Genomic DNA, 21,546 nt, shown 5'->3' with positions numbered 1-21,546 from the left:
TAATGAAAGCTGAATCAGCTGATTAATCAGTTATAAATTTATAACTTAATCTGGTTTATAGATTTGCAAATTGGGTAGGTTTAAAAATCAGAAGTTAATCATGTTATTAGAAATGCCCCTGTGTAAGGCTGGTGAGGAGTGGACTGATGGTGCTCAGGTGCTTGTGTGCCTTGGCTCCTGCCCTGCCAGGTGAGTTCCTCTGCCAGGAGCCCAGAGGTACCTGTGGGGGGGGGTTGGCAGGTGCCTGGAGGTGGGGAGGGCTCTCAAGCAGGAGCAGGCCCACGAATTAATCAGTGGTACTTGTGGCTGGTTTAGTTGTTCAGTTAAACCAGCACAGAATGTGTCTTAGTGACCCATTAATGACGTGCTGTTTTGCTGTAAAATGTTAATTTAAAAGGTCATGAAAGGAGATAAATTAATTTGATCCCTTTTACCTAAGTTTTCATGTAAAAATGTGTCAGGTAAGGGTCTGTAGGAATATAAAAAAATGTTAGTTGAAAGGTAATAACGTTTGAATATGTTTGGAGAGAGTACCAAACAAGAGTTCCAGTCCCAGGGAACAAGGTGTGACAGGTTTAGTGTCACCTCTGTGCAAGTGCTGGGGGACATCCTGTGCAGCTAAAGCAGCTGCCAAAGCTCTGAAGGACAAGGCAGCATTTGGTTTCTTCCTTTTAATGTTTCCAGCTCAATGTTTGGGACCAGAGTGGCTGCTTGTTCTCCTTGGATGCATCCCCTGTGTCATCACTTGTACCAGTGCAGAACCTTGTTCCAGGTGATAACCTTGACTGGAAACCTCTGGGAGAACTGCAACCTTCCTACTGCCCCTTATGATTTTATCTTGTGTTAATTCAAGCTAAAAACATAACTTTCTCTCGCTACTGAAGATGGATCCAGATAACTTTGTCCCAGGGAAGCTTCTAAATATAAATCACGTTTGCTGCTTGGTGTTGGATTTGTAACTCCGTGAATTTTCCCTTGGAGCTGGGACTAGTTCCAGGAATTTATCAAAGATTTAAACACAGTTTAAATTTAGATATTAAAGAACAAAATTGCATAGTTTTTTTCTTAATTTGACGTGTTGTTGGCTATTTTAAAATGCTGGAATGCAATGAATGCATAACATAAAAGGCAGTACATCAGAGGGTGGGTTTGATCATTGATGATCTGTTTGTATTAATCCAGATCTCAGCATAAAAGCAACTGCTTTAGCTTTACATCTTCCTCATATTAGTTTTTCAGTTTAACTTTGAGTCCTTGAAGACTAATCATTTGAAGACATTTAACCTTACTGTGAAGAGTTTTATAGTTAAGGAATTAAAGTTAATAGTAATAATATTTTATAAGTGAAGTCTTACAAGAATATCCTCATTGAATGTATGTGTTATTATAGAGTTTGGGCTTAAGCAAGGGAAATTAAGAACTGTTAAGTTGTGGTTTTTCTGGGATTTTTTGGTTTCATTTTGGTTTTGGGGTTGGTTTTTTTTTGGAAGTAACATCTTGGTGTAGGGTTACACTTAGCCACAGTTATTGCTACTGCCCAGTAGTTAATATGGTAGGAGGCATTTATTAATGGAAATACACCTGGCTAAGGGTTAACCTGACTTCTTTGCTCCTTTTAAGAAAACAGGGAGTTAATTTTTAAAAATGGAAACTAAATTCATCCATCAAATTATTTATTCAAAATATAGAAAGGTAAGTAATTTTTAAAAATCTTACATTATTAGCAATAAAAATATAGGAAGAGTTAAACTGAGCTGATAACTACAAAGAATAAGTGAAGACATGGTATTGAATATTTTTTATATATGATTATTATTCTTCCCTGAATCCAGACCAAGTTTTAATTTCTGAGTCACATAATTACATGTCTACAACACTTTACTGGAAAATCAGTAATTTTATAGAATCCCAGCATAGTTTGGGCTGGAAGGGACCTCAAAGCCCATCCAGTGCCACCCCCTGCCGTGGGCAGGGACACCTTCCACAGACCAGGTTGCTCCAAGCCCCGTCCAACCTGGCCTTGGACACTTCCAGGGAAGTAACTTGATGGCTGAGTGAGAGCAAATGTCTACCAGAAAAAATAGTAACTGATATTATTCTGATATATGCAATCATGATACATGAATATGAAAAATACTGATTTAAAAAAAAAAGAGAACTGATGTATGAAGGCTGGTGTTATGGAAGCCACTGACAGCCTGGAAAATGTAATTAATGTATTCCTCAGCTCTCCTAATTTTTTATTTTTACAGCATGAAAAAGTGTACAATTACATGAACCCAATTCCTGTTGATTCCTTTTTTGAGTCTGTACATGGCCATTCTGGGAATTTATTGTGAGAAATGTTGGAAAACAACATTAGCACACTGAAGAAAAAGGCACCAAACATTGCACAGTTTGAGGCAATACATTTCTCAGTTTTTAAGGGGAGCTTTTGGAGAAGCATTTTCATTCTTGAACCCCAAGACTTTGTCCTCAGAGTCAGTGACTCTCCCCCATATGTTGGGAATTACTAAACAACCACAGGCTTAAGTCTGGAGCAGTGAGTGTCTTTGGGAATGTTCCCAGCGAGGTTTGTCTGCTCCTTCCTCTGCCACTTATGGATTTCTTACCATCACTTAAAAAGCTGCAGCACCAGAATTGTTGATTTAAGTCATTACTGCTCCCACTTCTCCCTGTTGGCATTAATTTTTTTAAACCTTGGTAAAACTTCCTCTGCGATCATCGTTCTCTTTTGAGGTCAAATTTACTTTTTATCCAAATGTGACCTTTTCAGTCCCATTTTAGAACAACAGAATTGAATATGTGCTTGTTTGAAAGCTAAGATATCTTGCAAAGGGACTTCATCAAGATTGACTGTATTAAAAATTAATTAAAGCACTTTATGATGGCTGGGTAACAGAGTAATGAGCTGGTAGTATATCAACAGAATAGTGTCTTGAAAATGTAAAAGTAATAAAAGCTTTAAATGAACTGTTGGCAAAAGTTAATTAGTACTTGGAAGACCTTTATTAATGATGCCACCCTTTCACCCCACCCAATAGTATTTTGTAGTTGAAATATTGATAACTGGGAAGTTATTTTGAGTATCAGAGGACCCTGAGATTGGCTTTGGTTCCAATCGGTCATCCTGCTGTGACCAGCTCACAGTAAAGGGGCAACAAACACACTAAATCCAGTTATGATTCCTAAAATGGATCTATCCAGAGTCTGTACAGGGTGGGAAGTCCCAGTCCTTGTCCCTAAATGTTTCAGTATTGGATGAACAGGTGTATCCTTGCTTGTGACTTATGCTTTGAAATATATTTAGTAGTGTTATCACTGGTAGCAGTGTGAGTGGAAGTTCTTTGAAGTAATCTATGTGTTTGCAAAAAAGGCATTTACATATTGCAAATATTTTGCGTTCTAACCTTGAAGACTTTGGAACAAAACTGTTTCTTGAAACATTTTCCAGAAGTGTTTAATATGCTAAATAAATTTTAATCAGTTCTCCATGCTTAAGTTTGCACTGTGTGTTCACTTAAGTGTTTGAACTTCTTAGCCCAGTTGTCTGTTTGTTTGTGTTTCCTTTCTCCTTGGTATATCCTTTTGATTTCACACAGGAATAGAAATTTTAGGTTTGAACAATACATCAAGTGTAGCTGAAGGACATTCTACAATTCTTCCTCCCAATCCCAGGGATATTACATTTTCTGAAATACTAACTTGCTGAAAAATTGCTGATTTATGACTGTTTGGTACTAAAAGCTGGAAAGTGGTGACTCTCATAGTTAACAACTTGAAGCTGAGCCTATTTGGAGGTCACTGATAAGGGTGGTGGGGTCACCTCCATCTAAAAATCTTATTAAGGACCTGTGAGCTCCTTTGCAGGAAATAGCAACTAATGGGAGATGTAAATGTCATCATTAAAACAGACTGCATTAATGGGAACTCTCTTTTCCCCTCTTGTAGTGGTCCTTTGTTGTGGCTACCATCACAGAAATCCCACCTGTTGCCTTTCTTCCCAATTTTGTTGTTCAGAGAAAAGTTCTGAGGCCTCTACGAACCCAGACGGGAGGAACAATAATGGTAAGGTGCTCTTGGTTCCCTTTTGTCACTTTTAAACTTGTTGATCAGACATTGTAAACCTGGGAGTTGTACTGTTTTATAGAACTCAAATAATAGTTGTAATACTAATATCAAATAATAGTTGTACTGTTTTATATAACTCAAAGACGTGGGGCCTGGAGAGGGAGGTGGGTTAGTGCAGAGTCCTAAATGTGAGAAACTCCTCAGGGGAAGGTTTCATCCTGGTTTTATGGTCAGTGATTTGCAGAAGAGACAGTGAGGGTCAGCCTGGGCAAGCAGTGAGAGAAGTGGCAAATACAGTAACAGATAACATTCAAGTACAGGCAAATTCTAGGAATGGGAGGTTTCAAAATTGGTAATACAGAAGCTTTTTTATAGCACGTATTTACCAAAGGACCTTGGAACTGGATGGGAAGTGATGGATGGTTTAGTTGTTCTTGAGTCTAGGGAAGTGCCTAAATTGAAAAATCATATCCCCTTGCTCATTTTAATGAGGAAAGTTAGTTTATCTACTTTTTCTGTGGTAAATACTGCAGGAGAAGCTCAGCTGAGCTCAAATGAGACTTTCACCTGAGCAGAGCTGTGTTCTCCTGAGTTAAAGGAGTGCTCTGCTCAGAAGAGCTGTGCAGGGTCACCAGACATTTAATTTTGCCTGGGAATTGCCATTAGAGATGTTGAGGAAATAGCAGGAAAGAAAACCGTTAATAGCTGGAGCCAAGAATGAGTTATTTAGACCATCTGTTGAGGAAAACATGCCCTCACAATTGTGAACTGGGAACTAGTGAGATCTTTTCTGCCCTGTGTTTATCAATCCTTGTCTTACTAGAGTTGACCAACTCTCCAGCTTGGTGCTGGGAGGAGATGGGACCAGTCCTGAGCTCTCTTGGCAGGTCCAGAGCTGAACCAGTTCTAATGGAAGACAAATAATCTTGTCTGAAATGATTAATATTATGGTACACATAGATCTTTGCTGCAGTTTAGCAACTCTTCCTGCAGGGAGCTGTGGCAGTGCTCCATGTGAAAAGGGTTGCAGCCCATATTGGATTTTCCCTGTTTGTTTGAAGCCAGTCATTGACCCACTGTCCTGTGGGCTGGCAGAGCTTTCACAGTGTTCTGTGCCAGGTTTGGGAATAGGATTTATTGCAGCTACTGATAGCAAAGGTGAGCGAGGCTGGGAGGCCAGAAGGGACTGATAAAACATGGCATTACTTTCAGGAATAGGCTAATAGGTGGCTTCCCTCTTGTGTCAGCAGAAGTGCAGGTACTTAGCAATCTGCACTGGAATCAGGGGTTCATTGGAATCATTTTTAAATGCTTCTCGTGAACGTAGCAAGCTTTAAGACATAAATAATTTAAGACATAATATAAAATTATGTGGCAAAAAAATGCAGTGCAGGACAATGTTCAGAAACAAGGACAGAGGTTGGGCCTGCCCTAGGTCTGACCTAGCAGTGTGATGAGAATGAGCCCAAAGGCCAAAGGGGAAGCAGTTCCAAGGTTTTCCTGGGGCTGACATGGCCTTGGCTGTTGCAGCCTGAGGTGCTGGAGCAGGTCCAGAGGAGGGCAAAAAGGCTGGGGAAGGGACTGGAGCACAAGTGCTGTGAGGAGAGGCTGAGGGAGCTGGGGCTGTTCAGCCTGGAGAGGAGGAGGCTCAGGGGAGACCTCCTCACTCTCTGCAACTCCCTGACAGGAGGGGGGAGCCGGGGGGGGTTGGTCTCTTTTCCCAGGCAACCATCAACAAGACAAGAGGGCTGGGTGTTCAGCTGTGCCAGGGGAGGGTTAGGTTGGATATTAGAAGGAATTTCTTTGCAGAGAGGGTGCTCAGCCATTGGAATGGGCTGCCCAGGGAAGTGGTGGATTCTCTGTCCCTGGAGGTTTTTAAGCTGAGACTGGATGTGGCATCAGTGCCATGGGCTGGGAACCACAGCGGGGTTGGATCAAGGGTTGGACTTGATGATCTCAGAGGTCCCTTCCAACCCAGCTGATTCTGTGAGTCTGTTCTATGATTCTACTGTCATTTATGTCTGGGCACTATGAAGTTTCAGCCTTCTTGGGTTTTACTGTGTGCAATGACAGTATAGAGCCAGTTGTTTTTAAGGCAAGATGAAATATCCTGATTTTTTTGTTGTTGTTGTAGGTATGTTTTTAATGGCAGAAGTGCCTGATTCTTTATTTGAAAAAAAAATTGGCAATTTCTTTCAGTATTTTAGTGCTCTGTTGTTAAATCTGTGTTCTATCCAGCTGCTGGATTTGCAAGTGTGTGACTCTACCAGTTGTTGGTTCAGAAATGAACTGCATGACTTGTGACTAAGCCTAAATATCTACTGACAAGATTCAGAAGCATCTTCTGACAGTGCTGTTTAGTGGCTTTAAGCATGTCAACTTAACTCCCTTTGTAATGTCCAAAACACTGGTCTTAGATATGTAAAAATCTGGAGCTCCTAATTCTGCTTTAATTCTCTTGTGTTGCTCTGTCCTCTTGGACGTTATTTAAAGTCCCATAGTGGGGTAAGGAAATCTGTGAAGGTATTTGTACAGTGTAGGATGCCTGGTGCTTTTGGTGAAGCCTGAAAGCCTGACCGAGCATGAGAGAACCAGATAAAGTACAGAAAATGTTAAACCAATTTTTTTTAAGGAAAATTTAAGAATATGAAGTTTGAAAGAAGATGCTGAGTTCTGGATAAATCCCGAGATTGATTGGATTATAGTGATAGGCCAGATAACAAAAGTGCTGCCTCTTTAGTAGGTGTGAACTGGCAAAAGCAGAGATGGGGAGGACTGGAGAAAAAGAATTTCGGTTCCATGTCATTATATAGTTCAAAGTCCTTAAAAATATTTGGTTGTCACTCACAGAGCAAGTCCTGCTGAGCAGGGACGTGCAGAGACTTCTCTTATTACAGCTGTCTGCTCTGTCTGTGCCTCCTGAAACACAGATGCCATCCCTGGGCACTTTGGGATTCATCTCGATGCCATATGCTGTTGTTTTTACCTTTTTTGCCTCCGTTATGGAGAAATAAGTATGTACTTGAGAAGCAATTTTGATTAATCAGACAATAAGATTTGTACAGTGCAAGTCAGAAGTGCATCTTCTGCTATTCCTGATGGGCCTCTTTATCACAAACATTCCTGTTGAGTTTCTCTACTTTTTAATGATATTTTAGCACTATGGGAAGATTGGTTTTTGGTGAGGAATCCCTAGGAAGTGTGATAAATTGCTGATAATGTGCTTTCCCTGGGACTTAATGGGTTTTATAGTTCAGAAGCTGCAGTCTTTCCCCAAGATCTAATTTTTGTAAGTTGGCATGATCAGATCAGGATGAGGTTTACTTTCTCAATAATTTACTTAGTAGTAAATTAGAACTGTTCAAATATAAGTATTGGTGATGAAGACTTCTCAACTGACTGTCCAAAATTCATTTTATATATGATGTCTAATACATTCTTTCCATGACTATGGATGAGAATCCATCTATTTTTACATGTTTTCTCTCTCTTTTTTATTTATTTTTTTTTTATTTTTTAATTGTAGCTAGTAATATCTTCATTTTTGATCATGTCAGATGAGGAATACTGCACTTAAACACTTGCTTGATTCTTCCTGGCTGAAATAAGTCAAGTTTGTCAGTTAAAATTTCGTCATTCAAGCTTTGTGTATCTCTTTTTTTTGTCAGTACTTTCCCTTTCCTGAATGTCGTTTGAGTTCAACGGAGAGACACAGGCACAGTTTTCCCATATTGGAGGAGAAAAGGTTGATAACATTCTATACCACGCATGACTTCAAGAATAAAAAGTCACAGGACCCTTCACACTGTAGCACTTTCCTGGCCCCCTCCCAGCTGGAATTCTGTTAGTCTATGTTTTCAAGAGTCTGAGTTTACATTCCTCCTGTTTTCCCATGAGCAGGAAGGATACTGTGATATCCTTGCTCACTTTTCACTCTTCCCAGCACTGCCCTTTCCCTTTTGCAGTTGCCAGAGAAGGAAATACAGATGACACAGCAAATATTCTTTCAACTCCTGGAGCTGAGGGGAGTTTTGTGTTCACAGATCTGGTTCAGAATGACCTCCAGTGGTAAAGCATCTGTAGATTCCATGCCAAGAGTTATTGGGGGTGGAAGTTGCCTCATTCATTCATGGAATTCTGACTATAATTGTTTTTTAAGGCAGGAAAACTGGCTGTGGACAGAGGCTGGGCCATCAACGTGGGTGAGTGCAAACAGGGCACCCAGTGATATTTGGAATTGTGTGTTTGGAAGCCGGATTTTCATTTCCATGATGTGTGTTCTGTTCATAAAAACAGAAAGGGATTATGGTGTTTAACTAAAATCAACTCTAAAGGAAAAAAATGGAGAAAGTACTGGATTTGTTCTCTCACCCACTGTTGCAGTTTTATTATAAAATCTTTTTGGAAAGGAAAAAGATAACTGGATAAAGATATGAATCATTTATAAAGGCAGGTGTTTGGATTGACGTAGTGTGAAAAAAATTGAGGAAAAATGTTTGGACTGAATGTAAATATTTCAATAAAATCTTTAGATTATAAAATAATTTTTATAGTTCTTATCATCTTATCTATGTTCTAGCATCTCAGGGGTTGGTATGTGGGAGAGCAGAGCTGGACTAGTCAGTGTCTATTTTTGGCTGTGCAGTTTTTCCTGAAAGAGCCTTGAATGAACAAGTTCTGAGGGATATAGTGAATATAAATGTGCTCTCCTGCTCACAGCAAACAGCAGTGCAAACCCAGTGAACCATTGAAGCAAGATTTTGTGCCATAGGAGCCTTAGCTTGTTGTTCTCATAAAACTCACCAAGTGTAGGTTTTTGCATTATTTCTTGCATGCATCTTCTCCAAAGTGAATAGCCATGATTAAAAATTAAATAGATATTAGAAGCAAACAACCAAGGCCTGTCATATTTACTGATATATCAAATGAACTTTTTAAGTTTCTTGCTTAGATATTTCTAGTGGGTTTTTCAGTTAAAAAGTTCTGATTTATTATATAAAAAACATGTTCAGGGAGGAGGAGGTCTCAGTACTTTTTTCATGTAAAGAGTGTGTCCCTTTCTGTTTTCAAGAGCAGTTCCTAAAGCTTTTTGATCTGAGTGTTTTCAGAAGAGAACAGCATGTGCAAATAATGATAACACCATAGTTCTTAGTTTGGGGGGGTTTTTTAGTATATTTTTCTGGATGTTCATCATAGAAAAGAACTTTCCAAGTCCTTTCCACCTGCTGCTTGTGCCTGCCATGTAAGTGATCTCTGGCTTTGTGAAGGCCATCTCTGGTTTTAGTGTCTGGCTTTTCTTTAGTGTGTAGCTTGTCTTTAGTACCTGGCTTTTCAACCTTTCCCCATTTTCCCGTGCAGGGGGTGGTTTCCATCACTGTTCCAGTGACAAAGGTGGAGGGTTTTGTGCATATGCTGACATCACACTGGCCATCAAGGTAAGAACTGCTCTTAAACCTGTATTTTCTGCTGTTTGTGCAAATGGAGAAAAATCCCTACATAAATTCCTAAGAATGAATTTATGACTTAACAGGAGCAAAGAAGCCCTCTCCAGGTGGGTGGGAATGGGAACATGCAGCGTTGTGAAGTGGGAGGGAAGATTTGCAGGGGTCAGAATTATCAGTGTAAACATGAACCACTGCAATTGCATTAATAATGTTGGCTTGCAGAACCCACTCCAGGATCAAACCAGATGGACTTTTAATATCCTCAGTGATAATCCTCCAAGCCTTGCAGCTGAACCTGAACCTCCCACAGTCGTTGCAGTGGTTCCAATCAAGCCTGCAGGGACAGAAATCCTCTCTCTGAATCAAGCTGCACTATGCAGAGCTCAGGAATAAAAATGTGAATGACTCCAAAATAGTCTCTGAATGTGAATGAATACATTTGGTATTTAGCTGTTGAAAGGCTGAAGTAAGAGCCTTCTGCAATTAGGGCTTATTTCTACCAAATGAACTGGGGTTTATTTGTATAATAGAATATTTATAAAGTATCAATAATAATCAAACATTAAAGAGCTCTAATGATTGCAGCACACCATGTGACATAACACCCTAATTTCTGTACATGGTAATTTGCAGAAAAGTAATCCACAGTGGGTTGGTTTTTTCTCCCTACCATTAAAGTACAGATTGAGAAATTATAGTGGGTGAGAATTTGTGCAAAATCTTTGGAGTTTCCCATGTCTGTATTGAAAATGGGATGGAACAAGATGATTTTTAAGGTCCCTTCCAACCTAAACCATCCTGCGAGTCTACAACTCAAATGCATGTTGCATGTGTTTAATCTGGTGGAAATGCAGAGAGTTTGTTATTGTGTAACCACAAAAATTATCTTCCTGTGTCAAATAATGAGAGGAGCTTTTGTAATTACATGTGTTAGAATAATTTAGCAGTTTACTTGGTGACTAAAGCAAATAGACTGTGGAAGCTTCAAGCCTCCAGTTTAATCTGCCACTTAATTTCCTAAATTTCTCCATGTCTTTCTTTGCTCGTCTATCCAGTTCTTATTTGAGAGAGTACCAGGGGTGTCTAAAGCCACAATTATTGATCTGGATGCTCATCAGGTGAGTGCTTACCTGTGTTCAGTGCTGCAGATGTTGTGCTTGAGATACAAGTGGGTGATAACCCCCCTTATTTAATGCTACTATAAACTGTCGACTGGCAGAACCCAAAGTTCATCAGAGATGTTGGAAACTGTGAACAGTTCAGTTGTTTATTTTGTGGTCTTAAAGGCTCTTAAGCCAGTTTAGTAAAATTAACCTGAGTTGCAGCTCCATCATGTGGCTGGATGGAAAAATCCTCCAGCGTTTCACACCCGTCTCCCGGGATGAGGAGCAAGGATCTCCTGGGACAGAATTCCAGTCGGTTCAGCCCCGTGGTGGCTGCAGCAGCCTCTGGAGGGGAGGAACCTGCCCTTCAGTGTTTAATGAGGGCCTGGCTACAGGCTCATGAGGGATTCAACCCTCTCCCCCTGGTGTGTGATGTACTGTGGGCACTGAGATCAAACCTCAGCTCTGGTAGGATTTGCAAAATAAAGCCTGAGAGGTCAGAAATGGTATTTTTAGGAAAGCAGTTAATGCACCAAAGTGGTGTCCAATCTGAAGTGTTTCAGGTTAATTATTATGTGTAAAGAAACCATTTTTAAATAGCTCCATGGCAGTGAGGAAACCTAATGGCTGCGATGATCTCCTCTCATTTGCCTTACCTGCATCCTAAAATTCCCATGATACCAGGACAAAGATTATTTTGTGTTCCTCTCTCTCGGGGTGTGGATCTATTTTGTGCTTTTTGGGGGTGCTTTGGTTTGTTTTGGTTTTGAAAAATTCTTGGCATGTATTTTGGTTTTCAGCTGTGCTGGGAGTGCACGTGGAATCACCCCCTGTTTCCTTCCTTTGGGGAATGGGAGGTGTGTGAAGGAGCTCAGCAGATCCTGTTTAAAAATGCAGATTTTCTTGTCTTGTGACTGTTCCAATTCTGAGTGCAGTGGCGAGTTCCACCTTTCCTGAGAAAATGGTTCATCAGAGACTTTCACATTCCCAGACTTGTGTGCATGAACTGGTTATTTGTGGATCAAAGATGCTGAAGAAATAAGTTGGAGTTGCCATTTTTTAGCATAAAAACTGAATTACAGAAGATATATCTGTGGAAATGTCTTTTTCTGTAGTTCAAATGAAGTTCTTCTGGGGGTAGGGGCTGTGCTGCTGCATGATACACTGATTTAAACTGAATTATCTTAGTCATTGCTGGGAAAAAATGATTTTTATATTAATGAAAAAAGTCTAAATGAGAACCAGTAGAAGAATATTTAAATTCAGAAATGGGGAAGGGGGAAATACTCAAAATCTGAGTTTTCTTTTGAGCATCCATTTTACACCCAGCACAGTTTTTGTAGGGAATTTCTGTTGTTAAACAAGAAATTGTTAAACTGTTGGGTCCTTAGTGTTTGTCATTTTTCCAGGGATGACTTATCTCCCCAAGGCTTGAATTGCCAGGAGAGCTGTGGTCTGCTTTATTTATTTATTAATTCTTACACAGGAACACTCACTTCCCTGGAGCAGTTGAAAGGGACTTTTTCTTGCACAGTTGGAGAATGACAGATCTCTTTGGTGGTCACAGTTGCTTTTGTGGTGCTGCTGAGGACATTTAGCTTCTATTTTTCACTTCTTTTTTCTTACATGTATAATGAGCTCTCTGCTAATTCCCTTCCCAGAGACACAGGGATTTTGTTTGTGGTAATACCTGCAGTTTTCAGGTATTATCAACCCCTCTCCAAAAGTCTACACCTCAGAATATCCTTCAAGACTATAAATGAGAGAGTGGGGCAGGGAGTTGTGAATATTAGCCCTCTGTAGTGTTGATTGCTGTAGGGTTTGCAGTGTGTTCAATGCTGTGTTGGGAATAGCTAACTGTGAATTTCCTGCAGGGAAATGGCCATGAGAGGGACTTTATGGATGATCCTCGGGTGTATATTATGGATGCCTACAACAGATACATTTATCCAGGGGATGGCTTTGCTAAACGTAAGTACAGCTGAAATTCACATTCCAAAATCTAAAAGACCTCCTGTGCTGCTACATAACTTCATTTACTAATAGGTTTCCTTGCAATAGTGTTAACTAGACTTTATTTTTTTTTAATATCACATGGTTTTCAGTGATCACTGTGATATATCACAGTAGTGTTTCCCCTCACTTCTGGGATGGATGTGGGTGGGTATTCAGTACTCCTGCCACACTTGGAGCAGTGAGTTAAATAATCTTTGGATTTTAAGAGAATTGTTAGACCTTCATCTTTCCCTTACACTACTTTTTAATGGAATTCCCTGAGGATTAGCTGATGCTGTGTAAAAAGCTTTCATGTTCTTTTGAAAAGTTATAAATTATAACATATTTAGGTGTGTCATTTTGCCAGTAGAACTTGGTTTGTAAGCATCTAGAAAAGAAGCTGCATCTGAGTGTGAAACAACTTGGGAAGCAAAACAAGTCATGGAATAGAACCATTAAGGTTGGAAAAGCCCTTTATAAGATCGAGTCCAAGCCCGGCCCTGCCAAGGCCACATCCACATGAAATCCCTGCAGGGATGGGGGCTCCCCCTGCCCTGGGCAGCCTGTCAGACCAACCACAGGAGCTGGTGCTTGATTGTTTTTGGTTGTGGTTTGTTTATCCCTGCTGTGACGTGCCTGTTGTGTCTTGTGAGCTGCCACGATTAATTAGTGGGGCTTTGATAATGCTTAAATTGGAATGCAAAAGCCCAGAGTTGATTTGATCTTTGGTTCTGTTACACTCATTTATTACAGGCTTAATTTTTTCCCTGAGTCAGAGGTTGTTAGGGGGGGATGTTCTGCTCTTGGATTTCTTCAGTGATCCTGTCACTCTGAAAAGCCTTCATTTGGATTCTTGGCAAGAATGAGGGGCAATGCATTGCACTGCTGGATTTTGACTTGTAAAGATTTTGAGAACTGTAGTATTTCAAGGTATTAAACTAAAAAATGACCATTTAAAGCACATCATGTCTGTAGGCAGACAAATTGCAAGCAATAGTATTCCTATATCACATGGCAACATTTGAACAGATGGATTAAGACCAAAACAGACTGAGTCTTTGTTAGCAAATCTGAACCACTGAGCTCACCCCTCCCCTGTGAACCTGGGAATACCAGCATTCCCTTTCTAAGGATGAGGTGCCAAAGGCATGTGAACATGTAGGTCCTTGCAGTTTGCATAAGAATGTCTGAATAGGATTTTGCTGGCTAAATCCTTTAAATCCTTCCTGTTAAATGACCAGGCAAAGATGGGATCACAGAGGGGATCTCTGAAGAAAGGTAGAGGCTTGAACCTGAGAGTTGGAATCCTTGGGGTAAATTCCAACTGATTAGTGGCTCCTTGGACTTTCTGCCCATTTTTTCCATGTTTTTTTACAGGAGCCTCTTCTGCACGTTTTTTGCCCATCATTAGGGAAGGGAAGAAAGAGCCCAGCTCCCACTGCCTGCTGCTAAGCCATAAGCACATTGAATCCCTGAGGGGAAGCAGTTTGGAATTACACAAGCTTAGGAGGAGAAAGGAGGACATGGATGGGGAATGGGACTAATTCACTGAAGGGTGAGCACAGAATTTGGCAGCTGAAACTTAAAGTTCAGGCCTTAAAAATCTCATGGTCTGAGAGTCATTTTACAAAGCTGGACAAATACCTTCACTAATGAGCAGGAGATGGACAATGAACACATGGAAGAGCTGTGTCCATCCTGATCCAGACCCATCCCTGATCTCTACACTTCTGTGTTTGTGTGGAGATGTAGGCAAGAGGCCTGTGAAGGCAGGGGATCCAGTTCAGCATCTCTCAACTTCTTCATGGTTCCATCAGAACAATACTTGTTTGTCCCCACTGCAGTGTCCCCTCCTCCACAGCTCAGCCAGCAGATCCTTTACCCTGAAGAGGCTCCAAGTGCTGTTCAGAAGAGCTGTGCAGACTTCCAGGGACATTTATATAACAATAAGAGAAGCATCCAGGAAAATACTGTAAAGAAACAAAAATCCTTGCAGCTCTTGTTGGAATGAGAAACAATCCTTCCCTGATGTTGAACAAGGATGGAAAGCAGAGAAAAACCCCTACTCAGCAATCCCAAGAGTAATTAAGTGTCATTCTGTGTTGAATGCACACTTGGTGGGTGCTGAATCCCTCTTTATCCAAGTCAGTTAATTTGAGGCCGAGGGTGTGGTGAGACAGAAGTCATTCCTTGGAACACCTCTGGCATGGATTTGATATTAATTCACATGTAGAGTTACACAAACCTCCATAATAGCACCCAAAACTAGGCTGCCTAACCTTGGGTTTCTCCCCTTCACCTTCTCAGCCCTCCTCTTCTACTTCTGTTGCTTTATTAGAGGCATTAGGAATAATTTGATTTAAATAAAGAATAGATATTTGCTCTTTTGGTAGGATTACAGGGTAAGAACATTAAATTGAAAATGCTTGGGGCAAAGCTGAGTCCTGTTATACATTCATAAAGCAGTTCCCATAAATTCATGATCCTTTGCTGTGAAGTTTTGAGTGTTGTGATAAAAATAAAACATCTTCATAATTTCTCAGTGATATTTATCTTGGTTTTTCCCCCCCAGCTGTTTCCTCTGCAATAGCAGTTCAGTGTTTTCTTTGCCTTATGCTTTATTTAGGTTACTTTTAAGTTAATAATTTCCTTTATGATTTCTCTGCTGATTGGTAACTGGACATGTAGATCAACTGCTTTTCAATAACATTTTCCACTTGCATCTCAGAGATTTTTTTTTTTCTTCCTGCATTTAATTTTTTCTCTTCGTTTTTTTTTTTTCAAGGTCATTGTGCTTAACATTTGCTGAGAAAACAAGTAGTTGAGTCATTTTCTTTAATTCAAAGTTCTGTGAAGATGCAATGTATTGAGAAGACTTCCAGAAATGTGATTTTTTTTTTCTTGCTTCCCTACATCTTGCATTTTCTTTCAAAGCAACCCTTTTCTTACTGAGCAGTGGTTGATTTGTTTGCTTTCAGGTGCCATAAAACGCAAAGTGGAGCTGGAGTGGGGCACAGAGGACACAGAGTACCTTCAGAAGGTGCACACCCACGTGGAGGGAGCACTGAACGAGTTCAAACCTGACATCCTGGTTTATAATGCTGGCACTGACATCCTGGATGGGGATCCCTTGGGAGGCCTGGCCATTTCCCCCCAGGTTTGTATGGCACTGCCATCTTGGGTGGGATCCCTTGGCAGCCTATCCCAGGTTTGTATGGCACTGCTATCCCCAGCCCTGCTCCCCACACACACTGCAGGCAGTTTGGGAGCTGAAGGGAAGTGCACCCTTTGCACTCAACCAGAGCATTTCCCTCTTACAGGCACCAGAGATCCATCTCTTGCTCTTTCACCCTTTTATTTTCTTGGATTTTCTTCCTGCCTCTGAATATTTTTGTCCTTGCAGTGGCTGTTGCAGTGTAATCCATCTCCTCTCTAAAATGCACTGGTTTGAACACCCAGACAGTAACCAGAGAGACAGACATTTTCACACTTCACTTGACTTCTCTTTTCCCAGTTTGGTCGGTTTGTTTTTCCCCTCACATGACCCATTTTGCAATGTATTTCTTTTGTCACCTGCCCCCAGTATGTATCTTACACTTAATTTCCTCTGTAGCACTCCCAGCTGTTTTAAACTGCCCTTGTGGTGTCTTCCAGCTGTAACAATTTTGTGCAGCCTGTCTGTGTATTCCTAGCAAATGAACACCTATTTTCCTTCTCTTGATTCTTTTCCTTACAGATACCATGTACTTTCTCTGCCCACTTTTAGTAGATTTAAATTTTTATTTATTCTGTACACATTATAGAAATCTTCACCTCCCAGTTTGTGTCCCTTAAGTTCCACCTTCACTGCTTTTCCCAAACAGTCTGCTTTCCAGTCTGCTCTTCTCAAAACAAACAAAAATGTCCAGATCTTGTATCTCCTCCGTGGTTTTTAATGATTCCTTCTCTGACAGCTCCTGTGTGCTGCCTCTCTCCTGTTTCACATTTAATGGCCACCGGTTCAATACAGAGAAGTGCTCGGTTTGTGAGCTCTCAGGTTCCCCCCGGTGGAGCCACCACTCCATCTGTTCAGTCTGAACTGCTGTTCAGTTCTCTGGCACAAAGGAAGAGCTGAGGGGTTGGACTTGATGTGACCTTGGAGAGGACACAGCCTGAGGTGGGAGGTGTGGTTGGTGCAGCAGTGGCCACCGAGGGACGTGGCAGCTTGGGGGTAGGTGGGGACTGCTTGGAGATTTGCCTCAAGAAAACAACAGTTCTGCCCTTGGAGAAGGAGCAGTGTTAATGGCCAAGGAAAAGGAGTTGCTGTGGGTTGCTGGGTGCTGTGTAGAGAGACAATATAAAGATGGGCAAGGGAAGGTGGAGCAGCTTTTGTGGTTCCAAGGGGAGCTGAAAGGCAGAGGGTGCTGTTTCTCTGCACAGTCTGGTGGAGCAGAGGTTCCTGTAGCTCAGACCTTTGCAGTCTGCACTGAGGGAAGGGTTTCTTGTGTCTCTGGTCTGCTTGTTGTACGTGTGAAGAAGGCACATTTCACCACGTTTGGAATCCCAGGCTGCTGGAAAGGCCAAACTGAAGGCCTTGTGCCTGGATGGTTCATCTCTTTGAGGTTCCTTAGTCCAGTCTTTGGTCCCACACCCAAAGGTGTCCTTCAGCTCTTGGGGCAGTGTCAGTTCTGCTCAGGATTGGGCTCCTCAGTGCTCTGGGTGGTGCTTTCGTGGTACTTGAGGCTGGAGGGAAACCTGAGGTGTAGCAGCCAAGTCCCTGTTCCCTTTGGGTGGGAGTGGGAACTGTGCTGGGCTGTTGTTTCCAGTTGATATGTTTTCTTTCTTAGTAACCCAGAAACGTGGGAATAAACCTGTTTTTCCCTCAGCTCCTCCAGGCTCAGCCATGAGAGCTGCTGGAGCAGAGGCTCCTGTGAACAGTGGCTGCTCCCAGTTCTTGGGTGGGATAACTGCTGCAGCCAGAGGTGGGACCCACAGCTCCTCCTGTAATTCTGTTCCTTCCTTTAGGGAGCTGTTTCTAATAGAATTCCTCAGTTTCCTTTGTCTCACTGTTCAGTTGTTACTCCTTGTCCTTTCATAGGGCTGTGTCAAACTGCACAACAAAACTGCTGTGTGTTTTTACAAGATATTTTTTCCTGCTACATTTGTATTTTAATTTTTCCTTTTATTATCTCTTTGTGGTCTAATTATTGGCAGGGTATTATTTCTTGATGTATTCACAGTCTTCCTTTAACCAGTCTGAGCAAAGCATATTCATTTTGCAACACTTTTGCTGCTGCTTCCTTGATTTTTTTTGTATTTGATTGCATCGTGATCCCCTTCTGCAGCTTTGCAGTTATTTAAGTTCTGAGCTGTCCATTCATTGTCTGTTATGTTGCTAAGCTTTTGGGTTGGGTTTTTTTGAGGAGTTGTAATGAGTTACATGTACCTGAACTCTGTGCTTTTACAAAAAGTGGATTTTAGTTCTGTTCTCACTCGTTTCTGAAGTATTTTTTCTCCACATGTATGTTTTGAAACCCAGAAGGCTCAAACTCTCCTGTTGTCTGGGTTCAGTGACAGTACAATTCCTCTTGGTCAGCAGTCTTTGTTATTTTTTAGTTCCATACCCTTCTCATGGTAAGAAATTATTTAGAATTTATCTCCTTCTTTCTGTTTTATTTTTTATGGGTTTACCTTTACTCACATTCTGCAACTCCCCCTTCAGCCATAGATTTTTTTAGCATTAACTACAGGCTTTTATTAAAGAAACTGGGACTTAAAATTCAGCCAGTGATTGTAAATGTGTAAAATCTGTTTTGAATTTGGGGTTCTTCTGTAGGATTGTGAAATCTTGATTGAGTTGCTAAACTTTAGTCCGAGGGTGCTGTGCAAGTGAGCACAAACTAAAGCACTTTGAATTCAAACAATCTCTCTTAGTCTCAATTCCTCACCTGGAAAATAGGGTGAACATTTCTAAAATTTGTAATCAGTTTAGAATTTTATGGCCTTTGAGCAGGACTTCTTCTAGGAATTTGTACTAAGGGCTTTTATCTGTTGTGTCCTCTAAAACAAGTCAAGGATATTTGATTTGCTGGGGTATTTTTTTTTTTTAAATGATTATTCATGTAAACCAGCTAACAGGACTTTAAAATGAACTTTTAATTGCTACTGTAAAATATGAGGCTTAAACACTTTCCAGACATCCAGTACTATAAATCCATAACTCACAGGTTAGAACTAAAATATCACAGAACCACAGAATACCCTAACCTGGAAAGGACCCACAAGAATCATCAAGTCCAACTCCTGGCCCTGCACAGGACACCCCAAAAATCACCCCAGGGATTGAAGAGTGTTGTCAGCTGGGCTTTCAGTGGGAGCTGGGGGAATGGCCATCCTTGGACATTCCCAAGCCTCATCCATGTGGAGTCACCACTGCCCTCAGCCACTGCTAGGGATTGTCCTGCTTCAAGCAGGAGACTGGGCTGGAGATCTTCCAGCCTGCATTTCCTGGATTGGAAGGCACCTTAAAGCTCATGTACTTCCAAGCCCCCTCCACGGGCAGGGACATCTCCCACTGGACCAGATGGCTCAGAGCCCCCTCCAGCCTGGCCTTGGACACTTTCAGGGATGGGGCAGCCACCACTTCACTGGCAACCTGTTCCAATGCCTCAGCCCCACAGCAAAGAATTTCTTCCTTATATCTAATCTCAGCCTGCTCTCTTGCAGTTTGAAGCCATTCCCCTTGCCCTGTCACTGTGCTCCTTGTAAATCAAGACAAGCAGGAAATCTTTCTAAGCTGGTACGAAGTTCAGCGTCATCTCCAGTTCCAATATCCTATTAAACTTAGGTACCAAGAAGTCAAATATTCCCTTTTTCTTTTCTTTTTTTTTTTTATCTGAAAATCAGGAGAAGCCCACAGGTGAGCTTGGGTGCAGTTACCACAAAATAGCTGTAAACAACCCTGCAGCTCAAAGGTTGGGGTGGGGTTTTTTCCCCAGACCGGAGCAGATCAGCGGGAAGGACGGGAAGGACGTTTATTGCAGTCAATCATGCTGATAGCAGTTTCTTTGCCCCTGGTGGCCGTGGTGCTCTGCAGGGCATTGTGAAGAGGGACGAGGTGGTGTTCAGGGCCGCGCGGCGCCGCAGGATCCCCGTGCTCATGGTGACGTCCGGCGGGTACCAGAAGAGGACGGCGCGGATCATCGCCGACTCCATCCTCAACCTGCACAGCCTGGGGCTCATCCACGGCCAGCTGGCAGCCAGGGGGGCTGCACACCCCAGCCTGGAGCAGATGGTCAGGGACTCTGCAAAAGACTTGGGCAACTTGTCCCTGCAGTGATGAGTTCCCAGTTTTAGTGCAATAACCCGGCAGAGCCAGCTCGGTCTAACTCCTGCGTCCGTCCCGGGAAAGGCAACACGTCCTTCTAAGCTAACAGACCTGCTCTCAGAGGTACTGTCTTTGTGTCTGACATTGCTGTAGAAAGCTTTACTTGCCTCTCTGATTGCTGTTATGTTGAAAGAACTATGCAGTTGGCATCCAAAGACTGTCCCAGACCTGTTTCAGATGGTGCGGCTTTGTCTGTGTGGGGGGGAAATATGGACTAAACCCACTGTTTCTTGGGTTTTTTTAGATACTGCATTTTATTTATTGCTTTTTTAATGGATTGTTGTTGTAAAACGTGTTCTGTGCAGACTTCAGTGTCAGTTTAACACTAAAGTTAAGTGCAATACTGTAAAAACCAGTGCAGTTGGAGGGCTTTGAAGCCATAGCCTGTAAGAAGGAAAGGCCATTAATTTATAGTTTATTCCTGTTGTTGATAGTGACTTAAATCTTACTTATAAGCACCTTGAAAAATAGGAAACACCTTTGGCTCTATATGCAAATGAGCCATAAGGGCTCAACATGAACAGTCTGGTGTTTGCCTCTCTGAAAATGAGCCCTGCATGTGAAAGGGAATAGTTCCTGTGCATTGTGACTCACAGAGTAAAGAAACTACAGGCAAATCAAAGCTAATGGTAGAGTTCTGAGCAGCCTCGCAGCAAAAACTATGTAGAAATTCAGGTTATCTCTACTATTTCCAGCTTGGCATGTACAAAACAGTGATAGGTACATTGAAATTATTTTTTTCCCCGACTAGTGCTGTGTTTTTCACCTGCTCAGAGAGTAATGGTACTTATAGTTGCAGTCGTAGTTGGTAAGCAAATTGTTCATTATTACTGTTCATCTAAGAATACAGTGGCATTTCTACATGAAGTTAATGTGCTAACTTTATATGGAGCTTCTAGGAGGATTTGGGAACAAAATAGTGTATTCCAAGCAAATTCAGTGCACTACTTGTAAAGTTTGGCTTTGTTTAAGTTGGTATATTTTGCATTGTAGCAGTGGGTTGTAAATGTACTAAATTGTATATTTTGCAAAAGCTTTTATAACTTCTGAGTATTCACTGATTTGTACTACAAGTTTCATGTCATGTCTATGTTTGAGCTTTCCTGGGAAGGAACACCAAGATTTTGCTCGTAGTAGAGTTGCTGTCTAAGCTATTTAAGGAATGTTTAATGCTAATTATAATACTTACCTCACTTAGTGTTCATGTTTAGATGGGGTCTGTCAGTTGTAAGAATTGCACAATTGCTATAAATATCTGCTTTAAGCCAGATTTGACATGTTGCACTAAGCTTAAGTTGCTACACTGGGATTAAAAAGCACTTTTAAATTTCTTACTAGAAGGACCATCAGAGTACGACTAATGTTGAGATTTATTTTTTCTATACTGTCTGACGTTACTGAAAGATGTTGTTATTCTTTCATATGATTTTTATAAAATTATAAATTACATTTCTATAACCTAAACCTGTCATAGCACCATATGGTCTTTCCCCTGAGCATCTTCTGTTTGTGTTAACATGTTTCTATAATTTTCCCTTGGTGGAGATTAAAATGATGTTGAACAATG

At 41.3% G+C, this 21,546-nt stretch overlaps 1 protein-coding gene across 1 annotated transcript in view; it reads left to right on the top strand.

Annotated features, from left to right (window-relative positions):
- HDAC11 (histone deacetylase 11) overlaps positions 1–21,546 on the top strand; it is a 27,947-nt gene extending 6,401 nt beyond the window's left edge. The window contains exons 3-9 of the mRNA XM_027666000.1: positions 3,952–4,068; positions 8,231–8,273; positions 9,430–9,506; positions 10,571–10,633; positions 12,493–12,589; positions 15,592–15,770; positions 19,689–21,546. Coding sequence (XP_027521801.1) covers positions 3,952–4,068; positions 8,231–8,273; positions 9,430–9,506; positions 10,571–10,633; positions 12,493–12,589; positions 15,592–15,770; positions 19,689–19,931 — 819 coding nt within the window. The 3' untranslated portion in view covers positions 19,932–21,546. The remainder of the gene's footprint in view (positions 1–3,951; positions 4,069–8,230; positions 8,274–9,429; positions 9,507–10,570; positions 10,634–12,492; positions 12,590–15,591; positions 15,771–19,688) is intronic.

Source organism: Corapipo altera, unplaced genomic scaffold (genome assembly GCF_003945725.1).
Source record: "Corapipo altera isolate COAL_440 unplaced genomic scaffold, ASM394572v1 101, whole genome shotgun sequence".
In the NCBI taxonomy this organism is placed as follows: Eukaryota; Metazoa; Chordata; class Aves; order Passeriformes; family Pipridae; genus Corapipo; species Corapipo altera.
Note: the sequence above shows the minus strand (reverse complement) of the source record. Positions and strands in the feature narration are given on the sequence as shown.